Source organism: Pseudophryne corroboree, chromosome 8 (genome assembly GCF_028390025.1).
Source record: "Pseudophryne corroboree isolate aPseCor3 chromosome 8, aPseCor3.hap2, whole genome shotgun sequence".
Classification (NCBI taxonomy): Eukaryota; Metazoa; Chordata; class Amphibia; order Anura; family Myobatrachidae; genus Pseudophryne; species Pseudophryne corroboree.
In genome coordinates this window covers 20380666-20393955 of record NC_086451.1, presented here as the reverse complement: position 1 = coordinate 20393955, position 13290 = coordinate 20380666, and the positions used below count along the sequence as shown (strand labels likewise).

Sequence of the window (13290 nt, the reverse complement as noted above, 5' to 3'; positions counted from 1 at the left end):
TCCCAGCATAGAGAGCCAGTGTCACCCACTCCCAGCATAGAGAGTCAGTGTCACCCACTCCCAGCATAGAGAGCCAGTGTCACCCACTCCCAGCATAGAGAACCAGTGTCACCCACTCCCAGCATAGAGAGACAGTGTCACCCACTCCCAGCATAGAGAGACAGTGTCACCCACTCCCAGCATAGAGAACCAGTGTCACCCACTCCAAGCATAGAGAACCAGTGTCACCCACTCCCAGCATAGATAGTCAGTGTCACCCACTCCCAGCATAGAGAGTCAGTGTCACCCACTCCCAGCATAGAGAACCAGTGTCACCCACTCCCAGCATAGATAGTCAGTGTCACCCACTCCCGGCATAGAGAGTCAGTGTCACCCACTCCCGGCATAGAGAGTCAGTGTCACCCACTCCCAGCATAGAGAGCCAGTGTCACCCACTCCCAGCATAGAGAGCCAGTGTCACCCACTCCCAGCATAGAGAGCCAGTGTCACCCACTCCCAGCATAGAGAGTCAGTGTCACCCACTCCCAGCATAGAGAGCCAGTGTCACCCACTCCCAGCATAGAGAACCAGTGTCACCCACTCCCAGCATAGAGAGACAGTGTCACCCACTCCCAGCATAGAGAGACAGTGTCACCCACTCCCAGCATAGAGAACCAGTGTCACCCACTCCAAGCATAGAGAACCAGTGTCACCCACTCCCGGCATAGAGAGACAGTGTCACCCACTCCCGGCATAGAGAGTCAGTGTCACCCACTCCCGGCATAGAGAGACAGTGTCACCCACTCCCGGCATAGAGAGACAGTGTCACCCACTCCCGGCATAGAGAACCAGTGTCACCCACTCCCGGCATAGAGAGTCAGTGTCACCCACTCCCAGCATAGAGAGACAGTGTCACCCACTCCCGGCATAGAGAGCCAGTGTCACCCACTCCCGGCATAGAGAGCCAGTGTCACCCACTCTCAGCATAGAGAGCCAGTGTCACCCACTCCCAGCATAGAGAGCCAGTGTCACCCACTCCCGGCATAGAGAGCCAGTGTCACAGTGTCACCCACTCCCGGCATAGAGAGCCAGTGTCACCCACTCCCGGCATAGAGAGCCAGTGTTACCCACTCCCAGCATAGAGAGCCAGTGTCACCCACTCCCAGCATAGAGATCCAGTGTCACCCACTCACAGCACAGTGTCTCCCACTTACAGCATAGACAGTGTCACCCACTCACAGCGTAGACAGTGTCACCTGCTGACAACTTAAACAGATAGTGTCACCCACTCACAGAATAGACCTACAGTGTCAGTCATTAGCCAACATGGACAAAAGTTATATCTGTACAATATAAGTCTGGGATTCTCCCACTGTCCTCTCTTCCCAGAATGATCTCCTATGTGAGTGGACACTACTGGTAAGCTGTACTAAATACACGGCATATGGATGTGACAGGGAAATTCCTTCCATTATACGGTATTTAACCTCTCGGGCCTGTAACAGGGGAGAAGTACATAGTGTGATTTATATTATATAATCACCCGGCACATTATATTATATAACTTTCTCCTTCCCATCTCTCAGCTGACAGGAACTGTAAGGATCTGCGGGATCATGGCGTGTTACTCAGTGACTGGTACACCATATACCCAGATGGCTGCACCCCCCTGAGGGTCCTGTGTGACATGCACACCGATGGTGGAGGCTGGATTGTAAGTCTTTGATCATCAACTGACCATTGCATACACCAGGGGCATCAATTACCTTGGTGACACCTGGTACGGTTTGTAGAGTCCATGCACGCAGCATAGATGCATACTTCCCAACATCGGGAGATAGCAACGCGGGACTCCCTGGTGTGGTGCAGTTAAAAAGCGGTGTAGTTTATAGAAATGGGGCCATGGCTTTGCAGGAGGGCCTCGATCGTGAGCCAAGCCCCGTTTCCCTAAAATGGGGACAGGTGGGAAGTATGATAGATGCATGTTACTTAAAAGGGAATGTGGCTCCATGGAAGGGGGTGTGGCTTTGTGAGAAGGGAGTGGCCTTGCAGCTCAACCCCCATTTTGCATCACTCTGGGGGTCCAGGAGGCACTGGGCTGCCTCCGGAGACTGTTTTGTCTGCAGTGCTGGCTACTACACTGTGACAGGAACCAAGTACTGCATGTATTGTTACAGTGCAGCCCCTGGCCCCTGTCACTGAAGATGATCCGGCATTTTGGTGTCACCAACCCCCCCCAACCCTGCACCCCTGTAGTGGCATTAATGGTATACAGTATATGCAGAACAGAATGAGAGTGTGCAAACTGCACTATAGTTATGTTTCAGATGGGTTAAGTTTGAGGAGTCCCAGATGGGTGGATTCCCAGAGAAGAACTTATACTTAGCTATTATAGGTTATTGATCAGTTCAGCAGATGTTCAATACAGCAATCACATCAGAAAACTCAGGAGCCCCGCCCTCTGCATTTAGAGGCTGAGTTCAATTCAGACCATCCTGGCATTTTCTGCAGTCAGTGTTTTCATCCAGGCAGGTAAAAGCTATTTTAACACTGACAAATTCCAACTTATATAGCAGAGATTTTCAACCTTTTACAACTGGCGGCACACTGAACAAGATTGAAATATTGCCAAGGCACACTCAAATATAATGGTGATGCATGGTGCAGTTGCGTGTCCTAGGATGTCATGTCGCAGCTTCTCCATAGGTAACGCCTGAGCCACATCTGAGAAAGCCAGAAGAGCCCAACACTGCCCGGACACAAAATTAGAACTGGCTCTGCAACCAATAAACCCACCAGTATTGATCGTTCCCGGGCCTCAGTAGCGGCAAAACACTGACGGGCCTGGCTCTGTTTCTATGGCGGCACACCTGGAGACTGCTCGGGGCACACTAGTATGGGGTGGTAGTCATGTGACCGCCGGTCGGCTGACCGACAGTCACATGACCTCCTCCGTGAGCCCGACGGCTCACTATCCCGATGGTCGGCATGCCGACCAACAGGGACTATTTCCACTCGTGGGTGTCCACGACACCCATAGAGTGGGAATAGAATCCGTGGCGACCGCAGGTCGCCTCCGAGCCCGCAGCGTGGCAAGCGCAGCGAGCCCGCAAGGGGCTTGCTGCAATCGCCCCTCCCCGCCGGGATCCCGGCGTCGGTATGCTGCCGGGATCCCTGCGTCGGTAAGGTGACCGGCGGTCAGGAGACCGCCGGTCACCCGTACTACACCCCTGGTGTGACACGGCACAGTGGTTGAAAAACACTGTTATATACTGTAGGCTGGAAAACTCCTGAATAAGCAATTTCATAGGTTCAAAGATAAATTAGGAAATATGCTAAAAAAAGTAGCCTCAATTCTGAGTGCTAGAAATAACATATAAACATAATGTTTAATATGGTTTATAACTTTATATTGATTTAAGACACAAGGTGAACACCATTGTCCCATGATTAAGAAGCAAGGATTCTAATGTTGACACGTGTCTAACTACAAACACTTGTTTTGTTTGGTCTCACATAATCAGAAAATGCCCTTTGTTCTTTCTAGTGAAATATAGGGGGGTGATTCCGAGTTGTTCGCTCGCTAGCTGCTTTTAGCAGCATTGCACACGCTAAGCCGCCGCCCTCTGGGAGTGTATCTTAGCTTAGCAGAATTGCGAACAAAATATTAGCAGAATTGCGAATAGAAATTTCTTAGCAGTTTCTGAGTAGTTCCAGACTTACTCAGCCATTGCGACCAGCTCAGTCCTTTTCGTTCCTGGTTTGACGTCACAAACACACCCAGCGTTCGCCCAGCCACTCCCCCGTTTCTCCAACCACTCCTGCGTTTTGCAACTCGAACGCCTGCGTTTTTCCGCACACTCCCATAAAACGGCCAGTTTCCGCCCAGAAACACCCACTTCCTGTAAATCACACTCCGATCAGCAGAGCGATGAAAAAGCTTTGTTATGCCGTGAGTAAAATACCTAACTTTTGTGTAAAATAACTAAGCGCAGTAAGCGAGTAATCGCAGTATAGCGAAAATCGGCAACGAGCGAACAACTCGGAATGACCCCCATACCTCTGTCAAAAACACTTTCAAGCAGCTTGTAATAGTGATATTTATTTCCAATGTAAACTATCTCTCTCTCTCTCTCTCTCTATATATATATATATATATATATACCCTTTCTCGTCCTATTAAAAACACCATATTGTATTAATAACAAACACCAACCATCTTTCTAAAGATATCAAATGGAATACTGATATAATTACCAAATGAAGTAAAAAACATGAATTGAAACTGAATTGTATATAATCAGTGTACATCCAGACATATGTAGTAGTTAACTAGTATTTCAACCTCAACATATTTACTCAAGTTGTACTTTGTAATAATTTGTATTTGGTGCTGAACTATGGGGGTCATTCCGACCCGTTCGCAAGCAGCTGTTTTCGCTGCGGTGCGAATGAGTCCGGAATGCGCATGCACGGAGGCCGCAATGCGCGTTCGCAATGTTCCCCGGCGACAGGGGTCGCCGGGTTACGTTGCGTCCTACGATGTAAGTGGTCGCAGAGCCGACCGCAAAGAAGATTGACAGAAAGAAGGCATACCTGGGTGGATCCGGACCGTTGGAGACCGTTTTCGGGGAGTGGAGAAGAAAACGCAGGCGTGTCCAGGAGAACGGAGGGCGGATGTCTGACGTCAAAGCTGCCTCCAGCATCGCAGAGATCGTCGCACAGGGTAAGTAGGTATAGGGCTGGTCCAGAGGCGGAACTACCGCCAGTGCAACCAGTGCGTTGCACTGGGGCCCGCCACTGTCCAGGGGCCCAAAGCATGTAATGAGTCAAACTGACTCATTACATGCCGCTGTGTGCTGCTGGCAACCGCTGCCCGCAGCACACAGCCGCCCGGACAGAGAGGATCGCAGCGGTACGGGGGAGAGGGAGGAGGAGGGAGGTGGAGGAGGGAGCCGCAGCAGCGCTTTACTACTGGTTGAGGCGCTGCTGCTGCTGGCCCTCTGCTTCACTATAGGCTGTCTTCCAAGAACAGCCTATAGTGAAGCAGAGGAGCAGCAGCAGCAGCGCCTCCACCAATAACACAGCGCTGCTGCGGCTCCCTCCTCCACCTCCCTCCTCCTCCTTCTCTCCTGCCCGGGAATCGTGACCAGAAGCTGCACCGAGGAGCCTGAGCCAGCGGAGAGGGTAAGTATAATTCTTTCTTTCTTTCTTTCTTTCTTTCTTTCTTTCTTTCTTTCTTTCTTTCTTTCTTTCTTTCTTTCTTTCTTTCTTTCTTTTTCTTTCGTTCTTTCTTTTCTTTTCCTTCTTTCTTTCTTTCTTTCTTTCTTTCTTTCTTTCTTTCTTTCTTTCTTTCTTTCTTTCTTTCTTTTCTTTTCTTTTCCTTCTTTCTTTCTTTCCATCTACAAAAAGGGGGACTGCCTGCCGCAATGTGTAAAAAGGGGGAATCTGCCTAACGCAATGTGTAAAAAGGGGGAATCTGCCTGACGAAATGTGTAAAAAGGGGGAATCTGAAAGGGGGAATCTGCCTGATGCAATGTGTAAAATGGGGGAATCTGCCTGACGCAATGTGTAAAAAGGGGGAATCTGCCTGCCGCAATGTGTAAAAAGGGGGATGCTGTCTGCCGCTATGTGTAACAAGGGCACGCTGTCTGCCGTTATGTATAAAAAGGGGACGCTGTCTGCCGTTATGTGTAAAAAGTGCACGCTGTCTGCCGTTATGTGTAAAAAGGGACGCTGTCTGCCGTTATGTGTAAAAACTGCACGCTGTCTGCCGTTATGTGTAAAAAGGGGGACGCTGTCTGCCGTAATGTGTAAAAAGGGGACGCTGTCTGCTGTAATGTGTAAAAAGAGGAATCTGTCCGCCGTAAGGTGTAAAAGGGTCTCTACCTGGTGTAGTGGTGCTACTGTGCGGCGTAATTTGAATAATGGAGACTACTGTGTACCGTTTTATGAATTGGTATTATTTTGTGGCCACACCCCTTCCCCACGAAGCCACGCCACTATGTATTTTTGCGCGCGCCTACGGCGCGCACTGCCCCTGTTTTGCATGCAGGGGTGGGGCTCCGATGCCGTTTCTTGCACACAGTGCTAAAATGTCTAGTTACGGCACTGTTGCTAGGTATCCATTTCTCTGGCCCTGAGCAGGTCCCCCTCACCAGATCCTCTCCAGGGGCGAGGGGGTGGACTTGGATGGGATGTGGGGCCCAAAGCATTTTGTCGCACCTGGGCCCACCGCTCGCTAGTTCCGCCACTGGGCTGGTCTACTTCTGCTTGAAATTTTTTTAGTTTAGCAGGACTGCACAAGCGATCGCAGCCCTGCTATGCAGAAATACACTCCCCCATAGGCGTGTACTAGTTGATCGCAGCAGCAGCAGCAAAAAGTTGCTGGCTGTGATCAACTCGGAATGACCACCTATCTGAGAACAGTGAAACATGAGATTGAAAACAATGAAACTTACATTTTTATCACTCCTGATACAAGTGAAGAGAGCTGAGTCTAAAGGGCCCCATACACTTATCCAACCACATGCCCTTTTGCATCCAATGTATCCTGGGCGATCCCAACCATGCCCCCAGGTCAGACCTGATTGAATGTGCAGCACATTCAATCTGGAGGATCCGATCTGATGCTCACGGGAACGCGCATCAGATCGGACCGGAGACACCTCAAAAATGCCCGATTTCACCCAATATATCGGGCCGAATGCCAGAATTGGGCTGAAATCGGGCATAATCGCTCTAGTGTATGGGGCCCTTAAGCTAAAGGATGTCAGCATGAATAAGTGCTGCGGGAAGCGGTATCTACAGCGGTATATCTTAAAAACATGCTCCCACAGTTGCTGTGAAAGACAAAACACTGTTATAGGTGTGGTCTGGGAGAAAGCCAAGCATCAACCATCTCAAAGTGTTTGGGTGCATTGCATATTTGCATATCCCCAAGGAGAAAGCACATTAGCTGGATCCCAAATATGTGAAATGTATCTCACTTGGATACTGCCAAGAGAGTAAATGATGCAGGCTCTGGAACCCTAAGATGAAAAGCTTATAAAGGCAAAAATATGTTATATTCCAAGAAACAGCACCACTTAAAATAAAGCTGGAACAAGATTTGCAGAGCAAGTACTGTATGTTGCATTGGATATGCCGACAGCTGGAAGTGTGTCTGAGATAGAAACTACCAGTGTAGACATCCAACCACAGACCAGAACTTCTGCAAGATCAAATAGTGGAAAACCACCTAGAAGATATTATGAGACATTTCCAAATAACACATGCTGTGAGCACCAACATATCCAGCAAGCAAAGTCAAGTAATGACTGATGTGAATAATAATCAGCAATAGACAAGGAGATGACATCACCCAATCACAACAATACTTGGACTGTAGTTAACAGGCTGAGTCACCGCAAAACAGTAGAGAGCAAATGGATGTTCTGAGAAAGGATAAAAGCAGATAGGACCATCACCTGTTTCAAAGCTTGTCTTATTGCAAAGGTATCTGGACCTACTGTAATTCAGAGATGGATGCAGATTGCTGCCTACGGAGGAAATATACATAGGACCTCCAGATCATTAGTGTGAGGATATGGGGGGTCATCCCGAGTTGATCGTAGCTGTGCTAAATTTAGATCATCTTCTCTGACATGCGGGGGTATGCCCAGCACAGGGCTAGTCCGCCCCGCATGTCAGTAACGCCCCCCACCGTGCGGCCCGCCCCCCATTCGGTCCGGCCACGCCTGCGTTGGCCGCGCCTACAAAACGGTGGCCAAACGCCGCCGTTCCGCCCCCTCCCGCCCAGCGATCGCCTCTGCCTGTCAATCAGGCAAAGGCGATCGCTGCCCTGCTACGGCCTTCGGCCATCTGGCATGCGCCGGTCACTACGGCACCGGCGCATGCGCAGTAGAGACCTGTTCGCTCGGCTGCGATAAACAGCAGGAAGCGAACGGGTCAGAATGACCCCCATGTTCCAGTAAGGAGAAGTCTGTCTCTTAAAAAAAGCTTTGTACTGTCTGAAACAGAGTGGTTAATGTTGGTTCATCAAGTTAGATGCTGTACTATAAAAATTGACTTTGTTCAATGACTGATCATTGTCTCTACTACAAACATATATATGAAAAACTCTTTACTATTGTTGTGTATGTAGAAGATCTGTTACTAGATCCAAGAGTAGCACATCATAGTTGTCAAGTAGCTATTAGGACAAAAGTTCAAGATGAAAGATCTAGGTCCTGCTCACTACTTGCTAGGCCTGAGAATCTCACAAGATCTAGAGAAAGGGAACATATCTATAAATCAGCAAACCTACATTGAAGGAATGCTTACAAAGCATAGTATGTCAGATGATAAACCAATAAATACTCTCACTGACAAAGCCCGATTGCCATTACTCCTGGGAAACAACATTAGACAGCAGCCACAAGAACTTTCCACTAATTGATAGGTTTATCTACCTTAAAGATGGAAGATACCAAATCTAAAAATTCTACACTGAAATTATTCTGTGATGCTGACGGGGGAAAGATGAGGATGCCTTTTATTCCTATATGAGATATCTATTTCTGTTGCCAGACGCAGTGATAAGCTGGTCACTTACAACGCATCCCACTGTAACCCTATCCACCACCGAGGCTCTAACAGAATAATTCAAGGAAGCATTACACCGCAAAGATAACTTGTTGAACTGAGCCTTGCCAGGCATGGTCGCATCAGATGTGACCAATCCAGATTGGGCTTTCCCTAACATGGTCACATCTGACAAGTCAGAAGTGCCCAGTGAGCAGCTGCTGGAAGATTATCTTCCAGCAGCTGCCACTCTCAGAGGGACCTCAACAACCCCTCTGTTCCCTCCCCAGTGACTGCCCTGCAGCCTGATCACTGCTGATCGGGCAGCCCAGCAGCACCGCCCACCCCGTGACTACAGAGATTAGCAGCCGCCAGGGAACTGTAAATTGAATACTGCTCACCTTCCCTGTGTACACCCAGCAGCTGCAGGGAGGAGCAACCGCCGTGGAAAAACAAAGCTGCAGTGTTGTGATGTTCCAATGATCTGCAGACCAATATATTGGTGACTGTTGCTTGAAAGAAATCAATATTTCTCTAACATCCATAAGCAGGGCCGGATTAAGGGAGGGGCGACAGGGGCAGCCGTTCTGGGGGGCCCACACACACTGTCTTTATCAATCGGAGGAGTTTCTGTCTGGCAACGGCCACCAAGCAGCTCCTCCGTTTAGTCACTGACTGTGTGCTCTGGCGCGCTGTCCCTGCTGCCTGCACAGCGCCATCTGTGGTCGGAAAGGTAGGAGTAGATGGAGCTATGCTGGCACTTGGCGGCAGATTGCAGAGATGGAACAGGAAGATGAGCCTGTGGGGTTCCGCAAGGCAAGTAGTGCTGACAGTGCCTGGAAACCCCCCCCCCCCCCCCGCCCGCCGATCCAATGGCTCAGCTGGCCGATATAACAGACGGAGGAACTCAGTCAGTCTGTGTCTACCCGTAACGCAGCAGCTGCAGCCTCCTGGCTGGTGGCTGTAGGGGGAGATGCAGCGCGGAGCTCCTCTCATGCAGCTGCAGTTCCAGTGCGGCTTTGAGACAGAGCTGTTCGAGTGAGGCAGTGACTTTCTCCACCGTCTCTGTTGCAGCAAGGTGTATGTCTCTTATACCGGGGTGTGCTGGCAGGGTGGGGGGGGGGGGGGGAGTGATTGGGGCCGGGTGACCTCTGTCTTCAACTTTCAATATATACATAAATAAATAGTGTGTGTGCAGGGCCATAACTTGGAACGTTCCCTAGCTGCTGGCTATGCAAATTAGTGCTAGAAGCAGTAGCAGGCGTCTCCATGCTGCTCCCTCTGACCGTCTGGGAACAGCAGCAGTGGCTAGGATGTGTAACATTTCCCTGCACAGGGCTCCGTGCAGGACTGACAGGCAGATGTCTCCTCTTAGTCGGGACTCAGGGAGCGACAGCTTTCTGAGTCGTCATGATCTTCACCCGGGAGAGTGGGGCTTACACCAGTGGGTGTTTCAGCAAATCACTGACCTGTGGGGCTGCCCGCAGATAGACATGATGGCTTCCTGGCTCAACAAGAAGCTTCGGCGGTATTGTTCCTGACGTCGCCGTGGTCATACCGGTTGATCTACCTGTTTCCTCCGATTCCGTTGCTCCCGAGGGTGCTCAAGAGAATCAGGCATCAAGGTATCCAGGCAATCCTCATTGCCCCAGACTGGCCTCGGAGGGCTTGGTACGCGGATCTTCTGGACATGTCCATCGTTGACTCTTGGCCTCTGCCACTGAGAAGAGACCTTCTTCAGCAAGGACCGTTCGTCTACCCGGACTTACGGCGGCTTCGTTTGACGGCATGGTGGTTGAGCGGAGCATCCTAACTCACAAAGGCCTTTCCAAAAAGGTCATTGCTACCATGATCCAGGCCAGGAAGCCTGTGATGTCAGAGCATTGCCATCATATCTGGAAAAGATATATCTCTTGGTGCGAAGAGCGCAAGTATCCTCCTGCGGATTTTCACTTGGGGCATTTCTTACGTTTCTTGCAGACAGGTGTGGATATGGGCTTACGTCTGGGCTCTCTTAAGATCCAGATTTCAGCTCTCTCTATCTTCTTCCAGATGCCGGAAGTTCAGACTTTCTTGCAAGGGGTACTTCACATACAGCCTCCTTTTGTGCCACACCGTGGGATTTGAATGTTGTACTGACATTTCTACAGTCCTCCTGGTTTGAACCTTTGATGATGGTAGAAGACAAATACCTTACATGGAAGACGGTAATGTTACTGGCCCTGGCTTCTGCTAGGCGTGTCTCCGAATTGGGGGCCTTATCGTGTATAAGTCCTTACTTGGTCTTTTATGAAGACAGAGCTGAGCTCAGGACTAGGCAGCAGTTCCTGCCAAAGGTTGTCTCTGCATTCCATTTGAATCAACCTATTGTGATTCCGTCCAGTGTTGGCACTTCTGCTCCTCCGGAGGCATTGGATGCTATGCGAGCCTTGAAGATCTATGCCAAAAGAACTGCTCGGATCAGAAAGACGGATTCCCTGTTTGTGCTTTACGATGCACAGAAAAAAGGTTGCCCTGCTTCTAAGTAGTCCATTGTTCGCTCCATTAGGCTGACTATCCAGCAGGCCTATGTGTCGGCAGCCTTACCGGTTCCATGGTCTCTGAAGGCCCACTCTGCAAGATCAGTGGGCTCTTCCTGGGCGGCTGCCCGTGGAGTCTCGGCTTTGCAACTATGCCGAACAGCTACCTGGTCGGGGAAAAACACCTTTGTGAATTTCTACAAGTTTGATACCCTGGCCAAAGAGGATACCCAGTTTGGGTAGGTGGTGCTACAGATGTCTACGCACATTCCAGCCCATTTTGGAAGCTTTGGGATGTCCCCATCGTACTAAGTCATCACCAGTATCCCGTATTGATGTTAGAGAAAAGAGGATTTAATTACCTACCGGTACATCCTTTTCTCGTAGTCCATAAGGGATACTGGGCGCCCGCCTCAGTGCGTGGACTTGTCTACAGGTTTTCTCTTGTTTTAGTTTACCTGTTCAGCTGTTGCTGTTTTGTTACCAGCCGTTGCTGGTCGTTTTATGTTATGGTGTGCTGGTGTGTGAATCTCACCACTCATTGTTGTTATGTTCCTTCTCTCAAGTATGTCCATTCTCCTTCGGGCACAGTTTTACCTAGACTGGCTGTAGGAGGGGGCATAGAGGGGAGAAGCCAGCACACCCAGTTGAAGAAATTTAAGGTGCACTGGCTCCTTTGGACCCCATCTATACCCCATCATACTAAGTTATCCCCAGTATCCCTTATGGACTACGAGAAAAGGATTTACCGGTAGGTAATTAAAATCCTTTTTTTACAAATGTAATTTTTTTTTAAATAAAATTGTGTTGGAAAAGTTTTCAATAGATGTTCTTAACCTAATTCAATCATAAAAAAAACCCTGACAATTTCTGAGCATTTTTTGTAAAAAATATTAGCCAGTTAAGTGGTTAAACAAAGATGACGCCATCAACATGGAGTGTGACAGCAGAGGTTCAACTGATCTGTACTGTAGTACCAATTACCATGGACGGTCCATGTCTGACTGTGTGGCCTAAACTCCATGACTCTCTTCCATACAGACAAATGTGGTCCCTATGCAGCTTCCGGCCTCATTTCCTCTCTCACTTACAGGTATTTCAGAGACGCTATGATGGTTCCATTGATTTCCTCCGTGACTGGAAGTCCTACAAGATGGGGTTTGGTAGCCGCCTGACAGAGTTCTGGCTGGGGAATGAGCATCTGCACCAAATAACATCGTCAGGTAATGAGCAATAGGAGGTCACATGATCCAAGATTGAAATCGATTCCATTTGAGTTTCTAACTTTTTTAAAATTTTCCTTATTTACAAAAAATCCATTTTGCATTCAATTTTCAAATTGAATTCGATGTGGATTCATGTTTGGAAGGGATTTAGGGTTGAATTTATGAAATCCATTCCTAAAGCAAACCTCAAATCCCCATTGAAATCCCCAGCAAAATAGAATGTAAAATCGAATAAAACTTCCTCATTGCTTCCTATTGGTCCAAATGTATCACATGCACACTAATTAAAGGGGAAGCTCTCTCTTAACACTGTTTTATACATGAAAACATAACTGAGGATTCAAATTTTGTGGGGTTTTTCTATGTTTTTTAAAAATACAGATAATATGGTTGGGAATAAGTTTACTCCTAATCTGCCTTCCTGCCTGCCTTCAACTTTATGTGTTCACATAGTCAGTTTTTGGTCAAAAAAACCTCTGCCTGTTCCCTGTTTATTGCATAATTTAGGGGGGAGTGGTTTATTTTTTTCCAATAAACGGCAGCAGAGCTCTATGTCGAAACATTTTTGCAAAATTATATAATAATATGCCTTTTGAAGAAAGCAAGAAACAAAACAAACAATGATGCATTCTGTGATAGATTGGGTGGCTATATGTGCCTCTTTATACTTATGCTCAACAGGAGTTTGTGGATTTGACAATAGAGTCAGAAGCCAAGAGCAACAGCCATAGCCTAAATAGCCTTTTTTTGCTGGAAGGGGAACAAATTAGAATAATAAAGTAACATTTACTATTAGTTGCTTTTTTAGCACATACTGGTATCTTACACAGCAACCATTCCCCTGGCATTTGTCTCACAAGTTTTTTTGCAGACAGGGATTAATTGCTGAGGATGTAGGCATCATGTGTTGAATTAGGAAAGCCAGTTACTTCACGTAAATTTCTAAATATTTTCCAGCCAAATTGCCCAATATTGTGCTCTGGTGCTATCTATTGCCCAAT

General features: G+C 48.3%; 1 protein-coding gene across 1 annotated transcript in view; it reads left to right on the top strand.

Moving 5' to 3' along the window:
- The window catches only part of LOC134948047 (ficolin-1-like), a 170574-nt gene that overhangs the window by 5780 nt on the left and 151504 nt on the right, over positions 1-13290 (top strand). The window contains exon 3 of the mRNA XM_063935804.1: positions 1566-1693. Coding sequence (XP_063791874.1) covers positions 1566-1693 — 128 coding nt within the window. The remainder of the gene's footprint in view (positions 1-1565; positions 1694-13290) is intronic.